The sequence below is a fragment of the Cervus canadensis genome, chromosome 17 (genome assembly GCF_019320065.1).
Source record: "Cervus canadensis isolate Bull #8, Minnesota chromosome 17, ASM1932006v1, whole genome shotgun sequence".
Classification (NCBI taxonomy): domain Eukaryota; kingdom Metazoa; phylum Chordata; class Mammalia; order Artiodactyla; family Cervidae; genus Cervus; species Cervus canadensis.
Window position 1 is genome coordinate 10,804,433 of NC_057402.1, and position 26,183 is coordinate 10,830,615.

A 26,183-nucleotide genomic window follows, 5' to 3' on the forward strand; every position below is an offset into this window, starting at 1 on the left:
TATTTTGCAGTGTATAATACATCAAACTGATGTGTCTCCCAATGACTAAGAAAAAGACAATCTGACAGAAACAATTTTACTAAAATAGGCATTTCTCAAAAGGTAAAATCATTGGCTATAAAGGAGAAACTACGTTTTGTTTTGTTTTGATCCAGAAAGTCCTGGCTCTTTTATAGGAAACAAAAAAATATAAGCTTATCTATCTCCTCTCACATTTTACTGTAAGTAGCAGGAAGAAACTGGAGCATACTTTGAATAGTCTGCCTAGATATCTCATCAGCCACCAGTTCATTTGTTACATTCTCTGTTTTTATGTTTCCAGAGATGACAGTATTACTTCATTTCCCCCACCCTTCCTCCAGCTTCCCACAACCTGATCTTCACTTTCCTTTAAGCCCTCCCGTCCAGGACCACCAGGCATCCACTCCAGTCTTCAGAAGGCCTTTCCGGCTCCCATTTTCCAACTGATCCCAGAACCACTGCCACATGTTCAGGCTTTTGTTACGAAGCACTCCATTTCCAGGAACCAAAATCTGTCCTCGGTAACGTGGCCTCATAAACTGTCCAAAAGTTCAGTAGCTTAAAGCAGCCATTTATTACACTCTTGGGTTCTGTGGACAGGAATTCAGACAAGGCACAGTAGGATGGCTCGGCTCGGCTCCTTGATAGCTAGGATCTTAGCTGGAGGTTTTTGGTGTTTTTAGTAAAGGGAGATCATCCTAAGGCTAAAAATAGGATGAGTATCTTTTAAACCCATGGGAGAAAATTCAACCTTTTCAACGCAAAGAAGTAAAAGACACAAGTAAAAGAATATATAGTAAATGAAAAATATGAGATGAAGTGGTATGTCAGTCCTAAAAACAACCATAATTAAAATGAAGTGTAATAGGTTAATTTTGCCAACTGAAAGGCAAAGAGACTGTCACTGTCAGATAATAAAAAATGAATTCAACAAAATGTTGTGTATATGAGACGCTCTTAAAACAAGAAGGCACAGATAGCTTGTAAATGAAAAGGTGTAATATATCAGGCAAGTGTGAACCAAAACAAAGTTGGGGAACCAATCTTATTAGATAAAATAGAATTTCAGACAAAAATGTGCCAATAAAGCCAAGATAAAAGAAAAATGAACAATAGAGAGAGATGATATAATAATCAAAAGTGTGTAAGTTTTGATGGTCTCAAAGCATATCGACCAACAACTGACAGAGAGGTAAATAAATGAACAATTATGAGTGGAGATTGTAACATTTTCTATTAAACTTAATTACTGATAGGACAGAGATTTGAAAAATAGTAAATTCCTAGTTATATTTATATATTTCTAGTTATATATTTATATTTATAACTATTCCTAGTTATAAATTCTATAATTGGCTGAAGTAATAAAAAATCCTGAAAAGGCCAATAATTACTAATAAAACTGAAGTGCCCTCAAAACTCTCCACTGAGTTGCGGCCCTCAGAGGAACATCTCCCCTCGTCCCTGAAAGGTAGTAATAGCACCATCAGTCCAGCAGAGGGCGCAGTACCCTGCCTCACAATTCACAATGTTGTATTCTTCTGGGCACTGTATCAATCCAAGGATAGGCAATCATGTGCAATGGGGGACTGATATGAACACTGAAAAAAAGTGAGTCTCTCTCCTTCTGATATCAAATTACTAGTTAGAACCAAGTAACCTGCAGCTGCAGTGACCACCTTTTCCCCACCATAAAAAACTAGAACAGGAAAGAAGAAAGCGGAGCAAAGAAAGAATTTAAAAAAAAAAAAAAGAGAGAGAGACATCAATTTAATGACTGCCCTGGGACTCCTGGATCCAGCCAGGCCTGAAGCCCTCCCACTTCAGAATTATCCTAAAAGAAACCCAGTATATATTCTTTTCTGCTTTAATGCAGTTTGGGTTGGGTCTGTCATCTGCAGTCAAAAGAGAGCTGATGAATAAAAACGTGGGGAAGAGGGAAGGGAAGGTGCTAGGTTTCAGAGTTGAATGGTCTTGGATTTGAATCTCAAGAGCAGCTCCCTGAAGCTCCATGTGCCTCAGTTTCCTCGTCTAGAGAAGAGTAGTAATAATAGTATACGCTTCACAGAGTCGTGAGGATTAAATGAGATAATCCACGGGAAGCACTCTGCTGCTTTTAGTCCACGTCTCTTTCCCTCACACCATTGCCCCCCTGAAGGTAGGGCCTCCTGGGCTGGACTCATTCCCGGCCCAAGCTCAGCGCCTGGTTCTTCACAGGTGTGAGCACCATCATGCTAATTAAGGACACCCGTGGCCTCTGCGCCCACGGCCACCCAGGCAGCCACACACCCTGACGTAACTCCAGCCTCATTTTGCTATTAAAAAATCAAACCTCAGGGAATTGAATGTGAAAGAAAGTTAATTTGCAGCATTGCTGTGTTTACTTAAATTTCCTGGAAAAGGCTCCCATTGGTTAATGACTGGGGGGAGGGGACCACCAAATGGAGAAGGCCACTGGCTCCCCTCTAACCATTAACCAGCTGGGAAGCTGGCCAGCAGGATTTAGCAGCCGCAGAGCCGCTGGCTTACTGTACACATAACATGATCCAGGACAGCAGGACCAAGCCAGCAGTTGCAGCCTGAGCCCACTGCCGACCGTGAGTAACAGCTGCCCGGCCTCCAGAACCAAGCCGTGACTGCGTCTTGCTTACTTGAATTTTTTTTTTTTTAAAACGGGGCATGGAGCCTTAGGGCAACCAACAGTGACAGGAGACCCCCCTAGAGAGGGTTTTCCAGAATCTGTGGGTCACCCACAGGGGTTTTGATTTTTCCTGGGCTCCTGTCTTGCAGGAGTTGACACGGAATTAAGAGCCATTCCCAGCTATCACACGCTGCCCCTAAGGCCAGCCAGACAGCCATTAACAGCCTCTGAGACAGAGTCTGAGAGCTGGGATGGACTGCACAACAGAGCGCCCCTGCCAGGGGACGCAGGCAGGGGAGGGCAGTGCCCAGGTGACCCAGCACAGACTATACCCTACGGCGCTGCACATACCTCCTCCCTGGATGACCTGGGCAAGGATCCTGCAGACAGAATGGAACGGCCAGCATCACAGCACACGGGCCGCGGTTTAAATGCACAGGGCCTAGGACTGTGCCTGGCTTGTGCAGAGCATCTAGAAAAATAGAGAACACAGTGGGTGTGTACTGCGTGTGTGACTTCAAAAATGAGGGACGAGGAGGACATACATGACATGAAATCCAGGGATAAGATTGCTACTCTGCACTTTTATGCTGCTGGGTTTTCACTCTAAAGAAAGGCAGAACACAAGCTGTGCAGTCAGACGGCTGGGCTTGGAATTTCAGCTCTCATTCCCGGGGCCTCAGTTTTCTCATCTGTACAACGGACCCAGGCTGACCCAGGAAGTGAGGTCCTTAAAGAAAGCACAATTAACAGCTGTGGCTGATATTCACAACAGTCTTGTGAGGTGGGTAGAGTTTTAATCCCCATCTTGGAGGATTAGCACAGGAGGGGATGAGGCGTGAAATCTGAGACAGCAGGAAGAGAAGGGAAGAGAGAAGAACTTCTATTGGGGGCAAGCCCACCCCATTCCAGGCTGTGAACCGCATCGGGTCCTTGCCCAAGAAGGGGCCAAAGACGAGCGTGGAGATAGCCAGGACTGAAGCAAAGATCTCACTACAGTCTGACAGGGCAGTGACAGAGAGAAGCACAGAGGAGGGCTTCCTGGAGGAGGTGAGGGAGTGATCCAGGGAGGGGTCAGGCCAACAGACGGCAGCAAGTGGAGCCACATGGGGCAGGACTGGACCTGGCCCATCTTTGTCTCCAGTTCTCAGGCCAGAGCCGGGCTTTGCAAACATTAGAGAATGGGATGACCTCCCTGGCGTGACCCGGGCAGAGGGATGAAAGTCTGGTACGTGCTGGGAGGACACCCCAAGAGACAGACACACTGTTGCTATGAGATTTCAAGAGGCCAGATTTGGGGGTGGGGGTGAGGCAGGGCTCTCTGGGCAACGTGAGTGAGGATCAGCCTTGCCTGGGAGCAACGGGAGTCCCTGACAGCTTTTCTGCAGGAGACTGGCCCATCCGCTTGATTCTGGAAACATGCCCTGGCTGCAGAGGAAAGAAAGGTTGGCAGGAGGTGAGCAGGAGGCATGGAGATCAGGTGGGGGAGGAGGGGCAACTGGGAGGGATGCCAAGTCCCAACCTTGGGCTGTGTCCTAGAACTGGAGAAGAGGACAGACCCCAGACACGTAGATGGTCAAATGGGCCAGGTCAGGGGTAGGTGTTGTTATCAAATCTATTTTATATCAAGGAAACGGGAAGAATTTAAACAGTGAACCCAGGTCACCTGGGTCATAGAGATAGTGCTGAGATCTCCATATGACTTGGTCTGCCGTGAAACCCAGGAAAATAGAGATTGTCTATAAGCCAGGCAACTGGGCAGGGAGGGGGCGAGGCTCTTATCAAAGCCAAGAAGCCAGGAACAGGAGTTGTATTTCCACCACGTGGAGGGAGACAGGCAGAGGGGTTGAGGAGGTCTCAGAGAGAGGTTCTTGTGAAGCTCTGGGTTTGCAGTGGGCCAGGAAAGGGCCTCGAGGTGTGTTCCGGAGCAGACTAGTGACTCCCACCCTCAGAGTACCCGCATTCTCTTGGGGGACTGGTTTCACTGTGGGTTCCCAGCCCCCTCCCAGCATAGCTAGTCCTGGAGGTGGGGTGGTGCAGGGGGACCTGCTTCTCCTATAAGCATCCTTCCTTTATAGGAATAGGGGGGAATTCCATAAAGCACAGGGGTTGGGACCACTGGCCTTGCAGATAGAGTGTCTGCTTACTGATTCTGACCTTGGCTGTATTTTTTGGAATCATCAAACATTTTTAATGGCTTATAATTAATTTTTTATTGTGGTAAGATATATAAAGATTGAGCCTTTCAACCAGGTTTAAGTGTACAGTTCTCTGGTATCAGGTACATTCACATTGTTCTGTAACCATCACCACCATCCATTTGCAGGACTTTTTCATCATCACAAACTGAAACTCTACCCATTAAACCCTAACTCTCCATGTCCCCACTCCCCACTCCCCACCCCCAGTTCTGTTAACTACTAACCTACCTTCGATTTCTATGAACTTGACTGTTGGAAGGCTCTCATGTGGCTCAGTCAGTAAAGAATCTGCCTGCAATGCAGGAGACATCCTGATCTCTGCCCCTGGTACCTAGCACCAAGTTCCAAAAACCCTTGTAATTCCCCAAGTGATAAGAATGCTAGAAGCATCTTTTGTTCGAATATTTGGTCTTCTTTGACCCTGCTTCCTGAGGCAGAGCTCCAAAATCCCTTGGCATTTCCTGGGTAACAGCAGTGTCCTTTGCTTTAATGAGGAGATGCTGGGTGACCTCCTGGATGGTCTCAGGATGGGGGCTGGTCACCTGAAAGACCAAGTCATGACTGGGACTTGGAACGTTCAGCCCCATCCTTCAGGAAAGGGTGAGGGGTTGGAGATTCAGTTCATGATCAATTCTGCCTATGTGATGAAGCCTCCATAAGCATGCCAAAGGTGTGGGGTTCAGAGAGCTTCTGAAGGCACGTGGCGAGAGGGTGGTATACCTACAAGCCACAGGGACAAGAGCCCCTGTGCGTAAGACCCCTCTAGACCTTGCCCCACTCTCTTTATCTGGTTGTTCATTGTTATTATACCCTTTACTTTTTAATTATTTTAAATTTTTAGTGGAGTATAGTTGATTTACAATGGTGCATTGATTTCTGCTGTGCGGCAAAGTGAATCAGTTATGCATACACAAGTATCCACTCTTTTTTTAGCTTCTTTTCCCATGTGCTTCACTATGAAGTATTGAGTAGAGTTTCCTGTGCTATAAAGTAGGTTCTTCTTAGCTAGCTGTTTTATAATAGTAGTGTCTGTATATTAATCTTAATCTCCCCATTTATCCCTTCTCCCTCACTTTCCCCCCAGGTAACCATAAGTGTGTTTTCTGTATCTGTGACCCTATATAAGTCCATTTGTACCATTTTTTTTTTTAGATTCCATATATAAGGAATATCATATGATATTTGTCTGTGTCTGATTTACTTCACTCAGTATGGCAATCTGTTGGTCCATCCATGTTGAAGCAAATGGCATTATTTCATTCTTTTCATGGCTGAGTGATATCCCATTGCATACATGTACCACATCGTTATCCATTCCTCTGTCAAAGGACATGTCCTGACTACTGTAAATAGTGCTGCAGTGAATGTTGGGGTATACATGTTTTTGAATCATGGTTTTCTCTGGATATATGGTCAGGAATGGGATTTCTGGATCATATGGGAGCTCTATTTTTAGTGTTGTAAGGAATCTCCATACTGTTCTCCATAGAGTCTGGACCAATTTACATTCCCACCAACCCTTTTCTCCACACCCTCTCCAGCGTTTATTGTTTGTAGATTTCTTGATGATGGCCATTCTGATCTTGCATTCCAGGAATAAATCCCACTTTGACATAACGTAAAATCCTTCTACTATGCTGCTGAAAGCTATTTGCTAACATTTCGTTGAGGGTTTTTGCATCCATGTTCATAAACAATATTTGTCTGTAGTTTCCTTTTCTTATGGTGTCTTTGCCTTTGGCATTAGGGCAATGAATGAGTTAGGAAGTGTTCCCTCCTCGGTTATTCTGGAAACTATTCAGTTCCCTATTCAGTTATTCTGGAAAAGTTTGAGGAGAATTTGTGCAAATTCTTCTTTAAATGTTTGGTAGAATTCAAAGCTGAAGCTATGTAATCCGGGTTTTTCTTTGTTGAGAGATGTTCAAATAATTATTCAATTTCCTGACTTCTTATAGGTCTATTCAGATTTTCTGTTTCTTTGTGGTTTAACTTTGGCATGTTTTGTGTTTCTATAAATTTTCCATTCCATCTAGGTTATTGAATTTTTTGGTGTGTAACTTCCAATTTTTTCACAGTATTCTCATAATTTAAAAAAAAATTTCCGTGGTATAGGTAGTAACAAGCCTTGTGCCCACCAGGACCCAGGGACCCCGCAGGGACTGAGACAGAACTGTGTCTGAGTGTCTCCTGCGGAGGCACGGGTCGGCAGTGGCCTGCTGCAGGGGCAGGGGCTCTGGGTGCAGTAGCCCTGGGTAAGGCATAAGTCCTCTTGGAGGAGGTCGCCATTAACCCTGCCATAGAGCCGCCAAAACATACACAGGACTGGGGAAATACTCTTGGAGGGCACACACAAAACCTTGTGCACATCAGGGCCCAGGAGAAAGGAGCAGTGACCCCCGAAGAGACTGACCCAGACTTGCCTGTGAGTGTCCAGGAGTCTCTGGCAGAGGTGTGGGTCGGCAGTGGCCTGCTGCAGGGTTGGAGACAAAGTCTTTGACTGTGTGGATCAAAACAAACTCTGGAAAAGTCTTTAAGAGATAGGAATACCAGACCACCTGACCTGCCTCTTGAGAAATCTGTATGCAGGTCAAGAAGCAACAGTTAAAACTGGACATGGAGCAGCAGACTGGCTCCAAATCGGGAAAGGAGTCCATCAAGGCTGTATGTTGTCACCCTGCTTATTTAACTTATATGCAGAGAACATCAAGAGAAATGCCAGGCTGGATAAGGCACAAGCTGGAATCAAGATTGCCAGGAGAAATATCAAAAGCCTCAGATATGCAGATGACACCACACTTATGGCAGAAAGTGAAGAAGGACTAAGAGCCTCTTGATGAAAGTGAAAGAGGAAACGAGTGGAAAAGTTGGCTTAAAACTCAACATTCAGAAAACTAAGATCATGGCATCCGGTCCCATCACTTCATGGCAAACAGGTGGGGAAACAGTGGAAACAGTGACAGACTTTATTTTCTTGGGCTCCAAAATCACTGCAGATGGTGACTGCAGCCATGAAATTAAAAGACGCTTGCTCCTTGGAAGAAAAGCTATGATCAACCTAGACAGCATAATAAAAAGCAGAGACATTACTTTGCCAACCAAGGTCCATCTAGTCAAAGCTACGGTTTTTCCAGCAGTCATGTATGGATGTGAAAGTCGGACTTTAAAGAAAGCTGAGCACCGTAGAATTGATGCTTTTGAACTGTGATGTTGGAGAAGACTCTTGAGAGTCCCTTGGACAGCAAGGAGATCCAACCAGTCCATCCTAAAGGAGATCAGTCCTGAAAATTCACTGGAAGAACTGATGCTGAAGCTGAAACTCTAATACTTTGGCCACCTGATGCGAAGAACTGACTCATTTGAAAAGACCCTGATGCTGGGAAAGATTGAAGGCAGGAGGAGAAGGGGACAGAGGATGAGATGATTGGATGACATCACTGACTCAATAGATATGAGTTTGAGTAAACTCCAGGAGCTGGTGATGGGCAGGGAAGCCTGGCGTGCTGCAATCCATGGGGTCACAAAGAGTCAGATACAACTGAGCAACTGAACCGAACTGAACTGATAAGTAATAATGCCCCTACTTTCATTTCTGCTTTTGGTAATCTGAGACTTCTCTCTCTTTGTCTTACTTAGTCTAGTTAAAGGCTTATCAATTTTGTTAATATTTTTGAAGATTAGATTTTATTATAATTATATCCTAATATATTGTTATAATACTATGTAATATATTTTGGCTTCAATGATTTTCTTTAACTTCTATTTATCTGTGCTCTAATTTTTATTGTTTCCTTTCTTCTGCTAGCTGTACTCTCTTTTGGTGCCTATTTACATGGAATATCTTTTTCCATTCTTTCATTTTCATATATGTGCCTTTGGATCTCAAGTGAATCTTTTGAAGTGAGCATATAGCTGTTTCTTTTTTTTTTAATCCATTCTGTCTATCTCTGCCTTTTGACTGGAGAATTGTATCCATTTATATTAATTACTCATATGGAGGAACTACTCAGTCATTTTCCTACGTGTTTTCTATATGCCTTATAGCTGTTTTGTTCTTTATTTCCTGCATTACTAATATTTGTGTGCGTGTGTTTAGTTGATTTTCTGGATTACATAGGAAGATATATATTCCTTAATACAAAGGAAGGATTTTAATTCCCTTCTCACTTCCCTCTGTGCATGCGTGTGCTGTGCTGAGTCATGTCTGACTCCTTGCAACCCCATGGACTGTAGCCTGCCAGGTTCTTCCGTCCATGGGATCCTTCAGGCAAGAATACTAGTGTGGGTTGCCATGCCCTCCTCCAGGGGATCTTCCCAACCCAGAGATTGAACCCAGGTCTCCTGCATTGCAGACAGATTCTTTACCATCTGAGCTACCAGGGAAGCCCAAGAATACTCAAATGGGTAGCATATCCCTTCTCCAGCAGATCTTCCTGACCCAGGATTTGAACTGGGGTCTCCTGCATTGTAGGCATATTCTTTACCAGCTGAGCAACCAGGGAAGCCCCTCTCTGTGCACATTCTAAAACTATTTCTTTTCAGGTTTTAATGGAAGTTATATTTAATATAGTAAAGTTATAACACTCTCATTTGACTTTATGCCAGATCATCTTCAATAACATACAAAACTGCTCTTATATAGTTCCATTCCCATATCCTTTCAGTTATATAAGTCACATATTACATCTTTATTCATTGTGTGTCCAAAAAGATACATGAATAATTATATTTTATGCGTCACTCTTTTAAATCATATGGAAAATATAAACAAGTGAAATTACAAGTCAAAATGATACTAGTTTTTCTTGCTCATATATTTACCTTTTGCAGAGATCTTTACTTCTTCTTACAGAATCTACTCACTTTCTGGTGTTCTTTCATTTTAACCAGAAGTACACCCTCTAGCATTTCATTGGAGAGGTCTAGTGATAATAAGCTCCCTCAGCTTTTGTTTATCTGGAAATGTCTTAGTTCTTCCTCACTTTTGAAGGACAGTTTTGACTGATAGAGTATTCTTGGTTGATAGTTTTTTTTTTTTCCTTCGGTACTTTGAATGTATTAACTGAGTGGGTATTTAACCTTTCTGAGCATCTGTTCTGCCTACCTAAAATCAGAGTAATCCTTTATACTTTGTTGTTGGTGAAGCAATATTTTGGGCACCTGTTTTGGTATTTTAACATCATAGCAGGTGCAATTCATACTCTCAGGTGAGGAAATCGAGGCTCAGAGTTCTGACTTGCCCCAGGTCACACAGCCAATGTAGAAGAAGAAATTGGAACTTGAGTGGGGTCTTCACTGGGGCTTCTGCCTACTGCTCACCATGCCCCACTGCCTCGGAGGGATGGACTAATGAGCATTTCTGATTTTGCAGGACCTGGCATCCTTGACAATGCTGCCCACCCTGTGCACCTGTCTCCTCTGGCTGTCTACCAGTGGGCTCTGGACCGTCCAGGCTAAGGGCTCTGGCACTGACGTGAGCACAAGGAACCCTCACCGGGACTTGGCTCCAAACAATGTTGACTTTGCCTTTACCCTGTATAAGCACTTAGTGGCCTCAGCTCCAGGCAAGAATGTCTTCATCTCCCCTGTGAGCATCTCCACAGCCTTAGCTATGCTGTCCCTGGGCGCTAGAGGCTACACACGGGAGCAGCTTCTCCAAGGCCTGGGCTTCAACCTCACTGAGATGTCCGAAACTGAGATCCACCGGGCCTTCCGGCATCTCCACCACCTCCTCAGGGAGTCAAACACCACCTTGGAAATGGCCATGGGCAATGCCTTGTTCCTTGACCACAGCCTGGAGCTTCTGGAATCATTCTCAGCAGACACCAAGCACTACTATGAGCTGGAGTCCTTGACCACAGATTTTCAGGACTGGGCAGGAGCCAGCAGACAAATCAACGAGTATATCAAGAATAAGACGCAAGGGAAAATTGTGGACTTGTTCTCGGAGTCAGATAGCTCAGCCATGCTCATCCTGGTCAACTACATCTTTTTTAAAGGTACCCCTCACCCATCCCATTCACTTAAAGCCATCAAAACCCAGAGTGTACTCTTAGGCAAAGTCTTTCATCTTACAAAGCCCATGCATGTCTGAAGAGTCTCCATCTTCACCATGATCCTATTAGAAAAGTGAATTATATCATCCTCACCAAGGATCAAAATGACACTCAGAAGAACAGTTTGCCCACGCTCTTGCAGGTTGGTTCAAGGCCCACACATGTAACCATGAACCTTCTGAGTGCCTCATGGTCTACAGATATTGGCCAAGTTCTGACTGACAGTCAGGCATGTGGTCAGGGGCTGGAAATCCAGCCCAGAACCAGACAGACAACTCCATGGCTGATTCATGTCAATGTATGACAAAACCCACTACAATATTGTAAAGTAATTAGCCTCCAACTAATAAAAATAAATGGAAAAAAAAAAAAAGAATCAGACAGACAGCCCACACTCTCAAGAACTTCCGGCCAGCCTTTTAAACGCTTCCCAAGCCAGCTCTGACCAAGACCCCTCTCAGTCAAACCACAGCCCCTCCTCACCAACTTGGAGCAAGATTTTCCAAAGTGCCTGTCCATAAAAATCACCATGGAGGCCTGTTAAAATGACAGATCCCAGTGTCCATGCCAGATCTACTAGAGCAAAACTGCAGCAAGAATGTTCTAGAATTTGTATTTTTAACAAGCCCCCCCAATCATTTTTATGAACAGGCAGCTTGGGGATATACTAAACTTTGGTAGCTTAAACAGCACAAATTTTAGGCTAGTTACTTGTGTGTGTGTTTTGAGAATTTTAACATCTGCTCTCTTAGCAACTTTTAAGTTTATGTTAGTGTTAGTGTGTTCGTCACTCAGTCATGTATGACTCTAACCCCGTGAACTGTAGCCCGTCAGGCACCTCTGCCCATGGGATTCTCCAGGCAAGAATACTGGAGTGGGTTGCCATTCCCTTCTCCAGGGGATCTTCCCAACCCAGGGATCAAACCTAGGTCTCCCGCATCGCAGGCAGATTCTTTACCATCTGAACCACCAGGGAAGCCCCTACAGTGTTTTAACTATAGTTACCATGCTGTCCATTAGATTCCTGAAACTTACTCATTTTGTAACTGGAAGTTTGTACATTTGACCACCTTCACCCATTTCTCCCATCATTCTATTCCCTGTTTCTATAAGTTCTATGTTTTTAGATTCCACATATAAGTGACAGCATACAGTATTTGTCTTTGTCTGTCTGGTTTATTTCACTTAGCATAATGCCTTCAAGATTCATCCATGCTGTCACAAATGGCAACATTTCCTTCTTTTTAGGGCTGAGTAATATTCCAATCAACGTGTGTGTGTGTGTGTGTGTGTGTGTGTGTGAATATAAATGCACTTTTCTTTATTCGTTCATTTATCAATGGACACTTAAATTGTTTCCATATCTTGGAAACATGGCTAATGTGAATAATGCTTCAGTGAACATGGGAGTGCATGTATCTCTTCAATATAGTGGGTTCATTTCCTTCTGATAATTCCTAAAAATGGAGTTTCTGGATCATGCAGTAGTTCTAGTTTTAATTTTTTGAGGAACCTCCATACTGTTTTCCATAACGGCTGCACCAATTTACATTCCCACCAACAAGGCGTGAGGGTTCCCCGCATCCTTTTCCCCACATCCTCACCAGCACTTGTTTTCTTTTTAATAATAGTCATTCTGACAGATGTGATGCAGTTATCTCATTGTGATTTTGATTTGCATTTCCCTGGTGATTAGTGGTGTTAAGCATATTTCCTTGTATTTATGGGCCATTTGTATTTTTTATTATTAATTTATTTATTTTAATTGGAGGCTAATTACTTTACAATATTGTAGTGGTTTTGCCATACATTGACATGAATCAGTCATGGGTGTACATGTGTTCCCCATCCTGAACCCCCCTCCCACTTTCCTCCCCATCCCACCCCTCAGGGTCATCCCAGTGCACCAGCCCTGAGCACCCTGTCTCATGCATCAAACCTGGACTGGTGATCTGTTTCACATATGGTAATATACATGTTTCAGTGCTATTCTCTCAAATCACCCCACCCTCACCTTCTCCCACAGAGTCCAAAAGACTGTCCTTTACATCTGTGTCTCCTTTGCTGTCTCACGTATAGGGTCATCATTACCATCTTTTCTAAATTCCATATATATGTGTTAGTATACTCTACTGGGGAGGAGGAAATGGCAACCCACTCCAGTATTCTTGCCTGGAGAAGCCCATGGACAGAGGAGCCAGGGTTCACACAGAGTCGGACACGACTGAAGTGACTAAGCATACTGTGTTAGTGTTTTTCTTTCTGACTTACTTCACTCTGTAGAATAGGCTCCAGTTTCATCCACCTCATTAGAACGGATTCAAATGCATTCTTTTTAATGACTGAGTGATATTCCATTGTGTATATGTACCACAGCTTTCTTATCCATTCATCTGCTGATGGACATCTAGGTTTCTTCCATGGGCCATTTGTATTTTATCTTCTTTGGGGAAAAAATATCAACTCAAGTCCTCTGTTCAATTTTAAATTTGATTATTTGAGGCTTCTTTTGATACTGAGTTGGATGTGTTTCTTACATTTTTTTGGATATTACTCCCATTATCTAATATATGTTTTGCAAATATTTAATTTCATTCTGTAGGTTGCCTTTTTACTTTGTCGACTATATCCTTTGCTATGCAGAAGCTTTTTGGTTTGATGTGATCCCATTGGTTTATTTTTCCCTCTGTTGCTTGTGCTTTTGCTATCTTATCCAAAAAAAAAAAAATCATAGCTAAGATTAATGTCAAAAATCTTCTTTTCCCCTAAATTTTCTTCTAAGAGTTTTATGGTTTCAGGTCTTCTGTTTAAGTCTTTAACACATTTCAAGTTAATTTTTACGAATGATGTAAGATAGGTGTTCAATTTCATTCTTTTGTATGTGAATATCCTTTTCTCAGATCCATTTATTTAAGAGATTATTTTTTTTCCCCTTGAGTATTCTTGGTTCCCTTGTCATGTATTAGCTGACTATATATGTGAGGGGTTATTTTAGGCTTTCAGTTCTGTTCCATTGGTCAATGTGACTGTTTTTATGCCTTTACTATACAGTTCTGATTACTGTAGCTTTATAACACAGTTTGAAATCAGGAGGTATGATGCTTCCAACTTCCTCTTTTCTCAATATGGCTTTGGCCATTCAGGATCTTTTGCAGTCCCAATCAAAAGATGGTGTTCTTTATACCTGACCTTGGGAGGACCAAAGAGTCTCAGAATGTTTGCCTGGAAATGTTTCTGGATGATCCCATGAATTCTCCAGGCCATGTCTCCCACTAGACTATGCATTCTCGTGCACGGCATCCTCACCTCTTTGGGCACCCTAGTGCCTTTGCATAGTGCTTGGCACGTGGAAGAATCTCAGTAGTGGTTGCATAGAGGTTCTGCAACACCAGTAGAGAGAGGACCCTCTTGACCCTAAGGGGAGACTGAGGAACGGCTGGCAGGACAGGGGCTGACAGGGTATCATTTGACACAGGGCTTTGCTCTCACGATTTCTAAGCATTCTCATGAACAAAATGAGGCTGAGTTGATAGGAAATAATAGTTCCTGGTAATAAAATCAGAAAGAGTTTGAACATCTGAAAGAAGAGCAGACATTGGCAGGGGTGTGGGCTGCTTGATTGTACACAGATTTGCTATGATAAAGCAAAGCTAATTAACAAGCCCCTATTTAAGCTGTGAGATACTCTGAACTGTTTCCAGCAAGCCAGGATAATCACAGAAATGAAGAATGGTGTGGCTCTCATCACTAAACTTAGGACATGGACAGTGTCCCTGCTGTTTTCCTTACTTAGTAAACTGTCTTAACAGCTCTTTTTTGGAGAACATTAGAAATATTGTTGAAAGATCTTCCAGGGACTCATCCTTGCTATCTCCAATTTCCCTTCATAAATTCTTACAAATTTTCAAGAAAAAAAATCCCTTAAAGTAGAGGTTATATGGCATTCTGTATTTGGTTTTCCACCAAGCTGGATACATGATACACTTGCCTCTAGAAAAGAAATACTCAGGAAAAAGCACACAGCAAACTTTTAAGGATGAAAAACCTAGCACCAAAAAATACTTCATCCACATTTTTTTGGCTGTGAATTGGAGCCCTTGGCCACAACACACACCCCTTTAATTCTGAGGAGTCCAGACTTCCTTTGTTTTTGTTTAGTCACTAAGTCATATCTGACTCTTGTGAGCCTATGGACTGTAGCCCACCAGGCTGCTCTGTCCATGGGATTTCCCAGGCAAGAATACTGGAGTGGGTTGCCATTTCTTTCTCCAGGGGATCTTCTGGACCCAGAGATCAAACCCATGTCTCCTGCACTGGCAGGCAGATTCTTTACCACTGAGTCACCAGGGAAGCCCAGAGGATGACTTGAGAGCCCATAAACTATCTCACGTGCTGCGAGACAGCCTCAGTCGTGAGAGACGGACCAGGCACAGTCCCTGAGTCTCCAGGATCTGCATCCATTGCTCTTTACCCTGCATCCTCTGGCTTCTACCTGTCATCTCCCTTAGAAGTCCTTCCAGGGTGTTGAGGCTGGCTCAGAACCAAGAGTTTTGGCCTCACGGTCCAGAGATCCCACAGGTGGACGGGTGGAGAATGGTCTGCTTGGAGATATGCTCTGGCCACCTTCAGGCAGCCTCAGTTGGCAAACAGTGACCTCACAAGGGTTTCTGGGTTGGAGGTCAGGGCAGCCAGAACACTTGGGGTCTGCTGGTCTCAGGGTCCTCATTCATCTCCAGACCTGGGGAGACAGCCTAGAGCCAAAGAGGCCCTGGTGAGACTCAACCCATGTCTAAATATCCAAAAATCTGTCATCTCCAAGAGGACTTGAGTTGCTTGGAATAAACTCAAGGGCTGAACAGGCTCAGCAGGCAGGCATTACCATCAGGCAGGCTTTGGCTTCATCTAAGGAGCAATTCCGGTGGCTCAGATGTAAAGAATCCACCTGCAATGTGGGAGACCTGGGTTCAATCCCTGGGTCAGGAAGATCCTCTGGAAAAGGGAACGATTACCCTCTCCTGTATTCTTGCCTGGGGAATTCCATGAACAGAGCAGCCTGGTGGGCTACAGTCCATGGGGTTGCAAAGAGTTGGACATGACTGAGTGATTTTCACAAGGAGCAACTTCCTTCCCATCAGTATTGACCAGAGTGGAAAGTCCCATCAATTTCAGTAGTCAGTTCCCCGTCACAAGAGGAACAAACAGATTGCATGATGCTATTGTGGAATGTGGTGAAGGGGATATGAGTCCAGGTGGGGATGGGAGTCTGAGACCTTGAAGGATTCATCTCACCCTGATCCTGTCTCTAGGAAATGTGCTGTGGCCCTTGGGGCCACTCAGGAGGGGAGGGGCCTCCTGCAGGAAAGTGGGTGACCAGGCTGCCTGCTGTGCTTCTGTGGCCAGGACATCAGGGGCTGAGGATGGAATGGTTCATCAGTTCCCCCAGCACTACTTCCAGAGCCCTCCAATCCAAGATCCACTCGATCCAAAGTCTAGTGTACTGAATCCTATTCCCAAATTCCAGGACTGGCATCCTCTGTTTTCTCTCTCCTTCCATTTTTAGAAGTCAGTCTCAGAAAGCATACTAATCCTCAGTGATCCCAGAGGAGGATGGAGCAGGCTTTACACTTTGCGGAATTTCACATCCTAGCACAAAACTCCAGCAGCCCTGGTGAGGACCTTCCAGGTTGAGGAGGCCACTGCGTAACCTGCTTGGTCAAACATGGTGCTCTGATGCCACCCAAGCTGTGTTTTCCTCTTGCTCTCACAGGCCTGTTTTCTCCCCTCCCCTTTGCCCCTCTCCCCAGGCATGTGGGCACACTCCTTCGACCTGGAAAGCACCAGAGAAGAGAACTTCTATGTGAACGAGATGACCACAGTGAAGGTGCCCATGATGTTCCAGTCAAACACCGTCAAGTACCTGAATGACTCGGTGCTCCCCTGCCAGCTGGTACAGCTGGACTATACGGGCAACGAGACTGTCTTCTTCGTGCTCCCAGTCAAGGGGAAGATGGACTCGGTCATCACCGCACTGAGCCGGGACACCATTCAGAGGTGGTCTAAGTCCCTAACCATCAGGTAAGCCCTTAGCCAACTGAGTTTCTGCAGTTCCCAGAAAGTGGGGTGAGTAGAAAAAGGATCCATCTAGCTATCCTTCTACCCCTAGACTTGCCCTCCAGGGCTTATTGTTTCCCTGTGTGCTGGGTTCTCTGACCTAGAAGTCACACTTGTTTATCCACCTGTTGATTGACACGGGGATGCTCTGGGGCATTCCACAAAGGGAGGTCCTTCTTAACCAGGAAGTTGATAGCCACCCCCTGTGTTACCACATCTTTGATCTTTTTCTTAAACTGAGTTTACCAGCCCACACTGATCCATTCTATTATCTTGCTTACCTGCCACCAACACTGCTAAAGATTCCTGAGAGACCATAAAAACACATAATGAAACTGACCACGGTACCCACCCTGGAACCAATGCAAAGCCTGAAAGTGAAAGTCCCTCGGTTGTGTCCAACTCTTTGTGACCCCATGGACTGTACAGTCCATGGAATTCCCCAGGCCAGAATACTGGAGTGGGCAGCCTTTCCCTTCTCTAGGGGATCTTCCCAACCAGGGATTGAACCCAGTCCTCCCACACTGCAGGTGGATTCTTTACCAGCTGAGCCAAAAGGGAAGCCCAAGAATACTAGAGTGGGTAGCCTATCCCTTCTCCAGCAGATCTTCCCAGCCCAGGAATCGAACCAGGGTCTCCTGCATTGCAGGTGGATTCTTTACCAACTGAGCTATCAGAGAAACACACAAAACCTATGAATGGTTAAATCACTTGAGGGATCTAACGCTTCTTCCACCAATCAACCAATCAGTAAACAAGTAAGAAAGTAAGGACATAAGTACATAATAAACTCATTTTTCCCAGGAGCCCCTAAGCTAGAGGGAAATCAAAATTATAGTCAAGCTTGTGTCCAGCCCTGATCCTCACCTTGAAGGAGGGAGCAGATGTTCTCGAGAAGACGGTCCTCACTCTTGGGAGATTGGAGTTTTTGTCTGTGCATGAACCAATCAACATGAGAGCTGGTGGGGGAGAGGATGCAGACTCAAAGGGGAGAGGGGCTGTAGAAGGAAGCTGCCCTTGGATCTAGAGTCTCTCAAGAAGGCTCGTGGGCCAGGCACCATGTCATTCATTCATCCATCCATTCATTCAGTATCCACATAGGGAAGCAACTGCTATGTATGATGCACAAGGCTAAGCAGAAGGGATGTACTCTAGACAAGAAAGCAGATTCTAGTGGAATTATTAGTGGTACAGTGCCGTAAGCTCTGTCAGAGCAAGAGAGGGAAGGAGAGCCATAATGTATAAAACTTGGGGAAGGGTGGGAAACTGGACTCTGCCCTAGGCAACTGGGGAAGGGGCTGCAGAGCAGAAGGCTTTCACTTTGAACTGAGTTTTAAGCCTGAGTAGAAATTCAGCCAGCATGAAGCACCCCAGGATCACAGGTGGAAGAGGTAACACCACCAGCCAAGTCAGGGAGGTCAGGACCCGAGCACCGTCAGCAGCAGAGGATAAGCCAAATCCCTCTCAGATGAACCTGGTAATCCAATAATTTTGCAGGCAGAAAAATCTAGAAAGAAGCTCTTCTACTTTGTTATAGACATAGGCTTTGTGTTCCATGGTTTGGGGTTCTTTTTATTATAAATGATCCTCTTGGAGAGCTGCTGAGTGCTGGTGCTTCTGAAGAGGTTAATCCAGTTCCACGAGTGGGCGGAAAGTCCTAGGGCATTTCTCCTGCAGGTAAGAGTGGTATGGTCAGTTCTGTGTTCCAGAGAGATCCCCAGAGCCACATGGGGGCCATGGAAGGCATTCTTAGTGTCCTTGGACCAACCATCCCTGCCTCCGGGGTGTGTGCATGTGAGCCCGTGTTTGGTTCATTTATCCATCCATCCATCATGTGCTCAGTCATGTCCTACTCTTTGCAACCCTGTGAATGCCAAGTTCCTCTGTCCATGGGATTTTCCAGCCAAGAACACTGGAGTGGGTTGCCATTTCCTCCTCCAGGAGATCTTCCTAACACAAGGATCAAACTCGTGTCTCCTGCATTGCAAGTGGATTCTTTACTGCTTGAGCCACTGGGAAAGCCCCATATGTTTGGTCAATAGTAGGGACCCATTTGCCAGTTATTCTGGTCAACTGTCCCATCCCTACCTCACCCTCACCCCTTGAAGGGACTCTGTAATTCAGGTACAGCCCCACCAGGTGGTGATAATGCTCTGTGATTCAAATTCAAAACCCTGATGTGTTGAAAATGAGACAAAGGATACCCTTTCTCTTTACTTCAAAAATAATCTCTAAAGTAAAATACTTAAAACAGCATTCATCAGTAACACGTGCCATCTTCTTCTAGATTTTTAAAAAATAAACATTCAAGGTAAAACTTTGCACCTTTAGATATCATATGTGATTGGGCATCTACTTTATCCCAATGATGTCGCCCACGGCTCCTCACCTGCACACTCACGTGGCCACTCCTCACTCCTCCCCACTCCCAGCGTCACTGCCCCTTCCCCACCATGCTCTCCAATGCATCCGAGCTCAGCAGCCTTCAGAGCCCAGCTGATACCGCACCTCCCACTGGAAGCCCCTGGGCCCTACTCACGAGGTGCTCTCGCGAGAGCCTTCCCCGGGGTCCCCTTGCTCGGCTGTCACCTGCCTGCTGCCAGCAGGTCATGGGGACAGCTCTCGGGGTGGGGCGATGGGGCTCCGAAGCGGTGAGTCCTGGTTTCTTCACAGTCCTGCTGCTTCCCAGGGGTGTGACTTTGGAGAAATTCCTCCGCCTCTCTTTAAGTTTTAGTCTCTCAATCTGGAAATTGAAGATGTTGACTCCACGTTGTAAGGCTGCACAGATTAGGCGAGGTAAAGGAGGTCAGGAAGGTGAGCCAGGAGCTGCCTGGTATGGGTCTGCCTCCCTTACCTTCTGTTGCTCTTTCTCATCTAGATTAAGTCCCACATCTCGTTGGCCTTGGATTCCTCCTCAGTTCCCCGGGTTGCCAGCCTCCAGGCCTCCCCCGGGTGGCTTGTGCTCAGTGTAGAGAAGCTCTCCAGCCTTCCCTTCCCCACTGGACAGCGCGTGCCCTATCACTGACTTCAGGGTTTCAGGCATCTTCTCTCCCCCGTGTGGTGTAGACGAGGACAAGCACGGACAGGGATGGGACTTGGCTAAAACCATACAGCATGGCTGGGGCCCGGACCGCTGCTCCCAGCTGCCTGTTCCCTCCCCTCCTCTGTTTCTCCCAGGGGCTGCTTGGGGACCACAGGACATTTTTTTTTTCTTTTTAAAATTAAAGTACAGGATGAGATGGTTGGATGGCATCATCGACTTGATGGGCATGGGTTTGGGTGGACTCCAGGAGTTGGTGATTGACAGGGAGGCCTGGCGTGCTGCAGTTCATGGGGTCACAAAGAGTCGGATACGACTGAGCAACTGAACTGAACTGAACTGAACAGTTGATATGCAATATTGTATTAGTTTCAGATGTACAGCAAAGTGATTCAGTTATATATATCCTTTATCATTCTTTTCCACTATAGTTTATTACAAGATAATGAATATAGTCACCTGTGCTATTCAGTAAATCCTTGTTGTTTATCTAATTTATATATGGCAGTGTGTACCTGTTAATACCATGCTCTTAATTTATCCCTCCCACCCCTTCCCTTTTGGTAACGATGTTTTCTATGTCTGTGAGACTCTTTCTGCCTTATAAACAAACTCATTTGTATTATTTTTTAGATTCCACATATAAATTATATCATATAATATTTGCCTTTTGCTGTCTGACTGACTTCACTTAGTATGATATTCTCTAGGTCCATCCATGCTGCTGCAAATGGCATTATTTCTTTCTTTTTCGTGGCTGCCTAATATTCTGTTGTATATATACACCACATCTTCTTTTCCATTCATCTGTTGAAGGACACTTAGGTTGTGCCGTCTATTGTAAAGAGTGCTGCAGTGAACATAGGGGTACATCTATCCTTCCAAATTAAGCATTTCCTCTGGATATATGCCCAGGAGTGGGATTGCTGGATCATATGGTAACTTTTTAGTTTTTTAAGGAAACTCCATACTGTTTTCCATAGTGGCTGGACCAATTTACATTCCCACCAACACTGTAGGAAGGTTCCCTTTTCTCCACGTCCTCTCTAGCATTTATAGACTTATTATTCATAGACTTTTTAAATGATGGCCATTCTGACTAGTGTGAGGTGATGTCTCAGTGTGGTTTTGATTTGCATATCTCTAATAATTAGCAATGTTGAGCATCTTTTCATGTGCCTGTTAGCCATCTGTATGTCTTTTTGGAAAAATGTCTATATAGGTCTTCTGCCCATCTTTTTGATTGGGTTATTTGGTTTTTTTGATATTGAGTTGTATGAGCTATTTGTATATCATGCTACCCTTGTTGGTAGCATGATTTGCAAATATTTTCTCCCACCCCATAGGTTGTCTTTTCATTTTGCTTACCGTTTCCATTGCTGTGCAAAAACTTTTGTTTTATTTGATCCCATTTTTTTATTTTTGCTTTTATTTCTCTTGTCCACAAAGACTTCTTTAGGGATTCTTTCCTTCAGAGTCCAGGAGTTTAGCTGGATTGAATGGAATCAGCTCCAAGAAAGAGCTGAGAAGAAAGAACTTGCAATTCAGAGGCCCAAAGAAGAAGCTGCCCGTGTGCTGGAGGGAGAGGCAGGTCCTGCCTCCTGCCCTGTCCCCTCCCCTCTCCCCAAAGAGCAGGTCCAGCAGGGAGGCAGGGGCATCCTAGGGGAAACGGGAGTCTGGTTGGCCAGACCCAGCCCAGGAAAGTCTAACCCCATCTGCTTACCCGAGCAGCCAGGTGGACCTGTACATCCCAAAGATCTCCATCTCTGGAGCCTACGACCTTGGTGGCATCATGGGGGACATGGGCATTGCAGACTTGCTCAGAAACCGGACACATTTCTCAGGCATCACCCAAGAGGCCCTGCCAAAGGTGTCAAAGGTAGGTGTCTTTACAGCCCCTCCATCCCTCTCTACCAAAATTCACAGTACAAACAATAATAAGCAACACGGAGCCCATCCATGAACAGGTCACTAGAGCCCAGGCTGAGAGGTCTTCTCCAAGCCTCCAGTTTACAACAGGCTAAACGGAGAATCAGCAAGAACATGAGCTCCCTAAGGTCACCCAGGAAGCTGGGGACAAACCAGGAGCACAGTCCAACATCCACCTGTTCTGCCAGGCCACACAGAGGGGGCTCTGCGGAAGACAAAGGCGTCACGGCAGGACTGCTAGCAAAAGGAAGGGTCTGCGTGAGATCACACCGAATCTCCATCCTTCAGCTTTAGGTTCTGACACTCATTCACCCAGAAAATATTACTGAACGTGTTCTATGTGGCCCCACCTGTGCTAGACACTAGGGATGCCTCAGGCGTTGGCCCTGCCCTTGCAGGATCTTACTGTCCTGTGAATGACCGAAAAAAAAAGAGGGTGGGGGGAACAGGAAAGTGACAGCAGCCCCGCCCTCAGGCACACAGACTCTGACCACTGTGATGCCTGGCACACAGTATGTGCTCAACAGTGGCTATGTGTGAAGGACGGGGTCAAACTGCTCCCTCCTTACAAGGTGGCTGCTACCCCAGTTTCTCAGAGGAGGACTCTGGCTCTGGGAGAGTAAATAACTCATCAAGGTCATAGAGGCAATAAATAGGCTAATATATGACTCAAAACCTCATATTTCCAGGACATATTTCTAGGAACCCTGCAGGGGTTCCTAGCCCAGCTCAGGTTCTCCCTAGCTACGCAGGCCTAATTACAGAGTGCTCTGAGCCTCGGATTCCCAGCTGCTCCATCCATGAGAGTCCTGTCCCTTTGTGGTGGTTGTTTAGTTGCTAAGTTATGTCTGACTCCTTGCAACCCCATGGAGCCCTCTAGGCTCCTCTGTCCATGGGATTTCCCCAGCAAAAATACTGGAGTGGGTTGCGATTTTCTTCTCCAGGGGCTCTTCCCCACCCAGGGATCAAACCTGCATCTCCTGCATTGGCAGGCAGATTCTTTACCACTGAGCCACCAGGGAAACCATCCTATCTCTTAGGTGGTGTTATTTAATCAGGCAGTTCTGATCTGTCCAAGGGTTTTGATACAAGCCACTCAAGAGTTTTACTGGCTTGAGAATATCTTCTAATTTTGATTATAACTAGGGATGTTAGAGAAGTCACAGATGACCCTTTCTCCTACAGAGTGGGTACTAGCCTTTTGCATAAATCGAACCCTTCTATTTACTGGCAGAGTGAAGAGGGATTCAGGTCTCCATCCACCAGGCCAGGATCCAGTAAGGGACACCCAGTTATGGATGCTGAAGTCCAGTTTCAGCCCCAAGTCCTTTTATCTCCGTTGGTGGGCTCCACCGGCTGGTTTTCTAGGGAGGCAGTCTAGGTGTGACCTGGGTCCAGGAGGTGGACAGATTCCAGCGCCAGTCCGGGGGCTGCCACATAGATGAGGAATCAGTAAGTGCCCTTCTCTGAGCCTCGGTTTCACAGTCCAGAAAACCGAGGGTGGGAGGAGCTGAAGCGATAGAGCTCAGAAAGCTCCGCCCACGCAGCAGGGGCTCATCCTCCTCGCCGGGTCTGTTCCCACCAGGTGGTCCATAAGGCCGCGCTGCAGGTCGATGAGAAGGGCTTAGAGGCCGCCGCCCCGACCCGGCTCAGCCTGAGCGCAGCGCCCGAGCCGCTCGCCCTCCGCTTCAACCGGCCCTTCATCATCATGATCTTCGACGACTTCACGTGGAGCAGCCTCTTCCTGGGCAAGGTTGTGAATCCGACCTAAGGGTGCACTCCCAGGAGCCACAGCTGCGTCTGACTCAGGCACCCAGACCCCACAGAAAGGGGTGGGAGGGTCCCCCCTAATCCTCCCCAGGTTCCCCTCTTGTAATAAATCACTGTCATTGCTACTGGTGACAAGTGTGGTTGAAGGGGAAGAGGGGGACGACTGATACATTGAGTAATATCAATATAATACTGTGCTGATGTAATTTTCTGGTTTCGATCCTTGTCCTGGGGTTATGTGATATGTGGAAGCACCATGAAAGGTCTATGGAAACATCATTATTTTTGTAAACTTTTGTCAGTTTGAAATTATTTCTAAGTAAAAACTTTAAAAAGAAGGAATCTTCCAAGTCAAAACACAACAGAAAGATGTATTTAAAGTGCTGGGGTTGGGGGATGTCATATCTCTCAAAAAGCAAAAAAATGAACAAAAAAAAACATCCTTCAAAATTTAAGACAAAATAAAGGGATTTTTCAGAGAAATAAGAGCTGAGGAAACTTAGCACCTTCACTAAAGAAAAATTTTAAGTAGTTCTTTACAGAGAAATAAGATGCTTCTAGATGGAAACTAGGACGGACACAAAAGAAGGAAGAGCACTGGAAAGAGTACATGTGGACAAAGAAAAAATATTTTAAAAAACATTTAAAGGATAACTAACTGTTTAAAACAAAAAGAGTTATCGATTTACTGCTTTTCAACTCCAAATTCTCCCTTCATTGCTGCTCTACAAAAACTGATCTGGACCTTTTAGATCAGGGTTGGGACCTTTTATTCAGCCCTGCTGCTGCTGCTGCTGCTAAGTCGCTTCAGTCCTATCCGACTCTGTGCGACCCCATAGACGGCAGCCCACCAGGCTCCCCTGTCCCAGGGATTCTCCAGGCAAGAACACTGGAGTGGGTTGCCATTTCCTTCTCCAGTGCATGCATGAAAGTGAAAAGTGAAAGTGAAGTCGCTCAGTCGTGTCTGACTCTTAGTGACCCCATGGACTGCAGCCTACCAGGCTCCTCCGTCCATGGGATTTTCCAGGCAAGAGTACTTGAGTGGGGTGCCATTGCCTTCTCCTATTCAGCCCTAGGCATCATATTAAGCTTTGTTAGTAGAGGTCACTAGAGAAAGATTGCAAGAGGAAGAGACCTTACTCTCACAGTTCAGGGCAGAAAACAGCAAATGAGATAAAGGAGAATCAAATGGATAGATACATAAATTATATAGATGATAGATAGATAAATAATAGATGATACATAGATAATTAGATGATAGATACAGGATGCTGGGAAAGATTGAAGGCAGAAGGAGAAGAGGAGGACGAGATGGTTGGATGGCATCAACAACTCAATGGACATGAGATTGAGCAAGCTCAAGGAGATGGTGAAGGACAGGGAAGTCTCTGGGGTTGCAAAGAGTCGGACACCACTGAGCGACTGACACCATATACCTTGAAAGAAAAGAATTGAGGGATACTTTGGTGACTCAGAAGGTAAAGAATCTGCCTGTAATACAGGAGACACTGGGTTGGTTCCCTGAGTTGGGAAAATCCCCTGGAAAGGGGAATGGTACCCACTCCATTATTCTTGCCTGGAAAATTTCATGAACAGAGGAGCCTGGCAGGCTACAGTTCATGGAGTCATAGAGAGTTGGACATGACTGAGTGACTTTCATTTTCTTTAAATATACATATTTGAACGCCTTTCTGAATCAGTATCTTTTTCTTGGAGTATAATTGCCTTAGAATGTTGTGTTAGTTTCTGCTATACAACCAAGTGAATCAACTAACTATGAAAGTTCGCTCAGGCGTGTCCGACTCTTTGCGACCCCATGGACTCTACAGTCCATGGACTTCTCCAGGCCAGAATACTGGTGTGGGTAACCTTTCCCTTCTCCAACAGATCTTCCCAACCCAGGGATTGAATCCAGATCTCCTGCATTACAGGCGGATTCTTTGCCAGCTGAGCCCCAAGCAAATCAACTATATGCATACATATATACCCTTTCTCTTGACCCTCCCACCCACCCCCACCGCCCCCCATCCCACCCCTCAAGGTCGTCACAGAGCACCGAGCTGAGCTCCTTGTGCTATTTAGCAGCTTCCCACTAGCTCTCTATTTTTCACAGGGTGAAAATGCCAGTCTATTCTCTCAGTTCCTCCCACCCTCCCCTTCCCCCAGCTCTGCGCCCACATGTCTGTTCTCTATGCCTGTGTCTCGGTACTTGCCCTGCAATTAGGCTCGTCTGTACTATTTTTCTAAATTCCATATATATGTGTAAAGTCAGCACCTTAATAAGAAAACACCAAATGCATTTCCACTAAGATTGAGAGTAAGACAAGGCTACTCCTTATATTCATTACCATTTCACATTGTCCTGGGGGTGTTAGACTATGCAGTTAGACAAGAGAGAGCAGAGACATAGAATTGTA

The 26,183-nt window shown here is 45.4% G+C and overlaps 1 protein-coding gene across 2 annotated transcripts; it reads left to right on the forward strand.

Moving 5' to 3' along the window:
• Positions 1–2,518: 2,518 nt before the first annotated feature.
• SERPINA6 (serpin family A member 6) lies at positions 2,519–23,894 on the forward strand. Of its 2 annotated transcripts, none has more exons than XM_043490107.1 (5): positions 2,519–2,618; positions 10,232–10,859; positions 16,721–16,991; positions 21,799–21,946; positions 23,582–23,894. In XM_043490107.1, the coding sequence occupies exons 2-5, from the start codon at positions 10,250–10,252 to the stop codon at positions 23,765–23,767; spliced, it is 1,215 nt and encodes a 404-aa protein (XP_043346042.1). In that variant the 5' UTR covers positions 2,519–2,618; positions 10,232–10,249; the 3' UTR covers positions 23,768–23,894. The 2 variants fall into 2 exon arrangements, with proteins under 2 accessions (XP_043346042.1, XP_043346043.1); XM_043490108.1 differs by lacking the exon at positions 2,519–2,618 and adding an exon at positions 4,006–4,118.
• Positions 23,895–26,183: the final 2,289 nt, after the last annotated feature.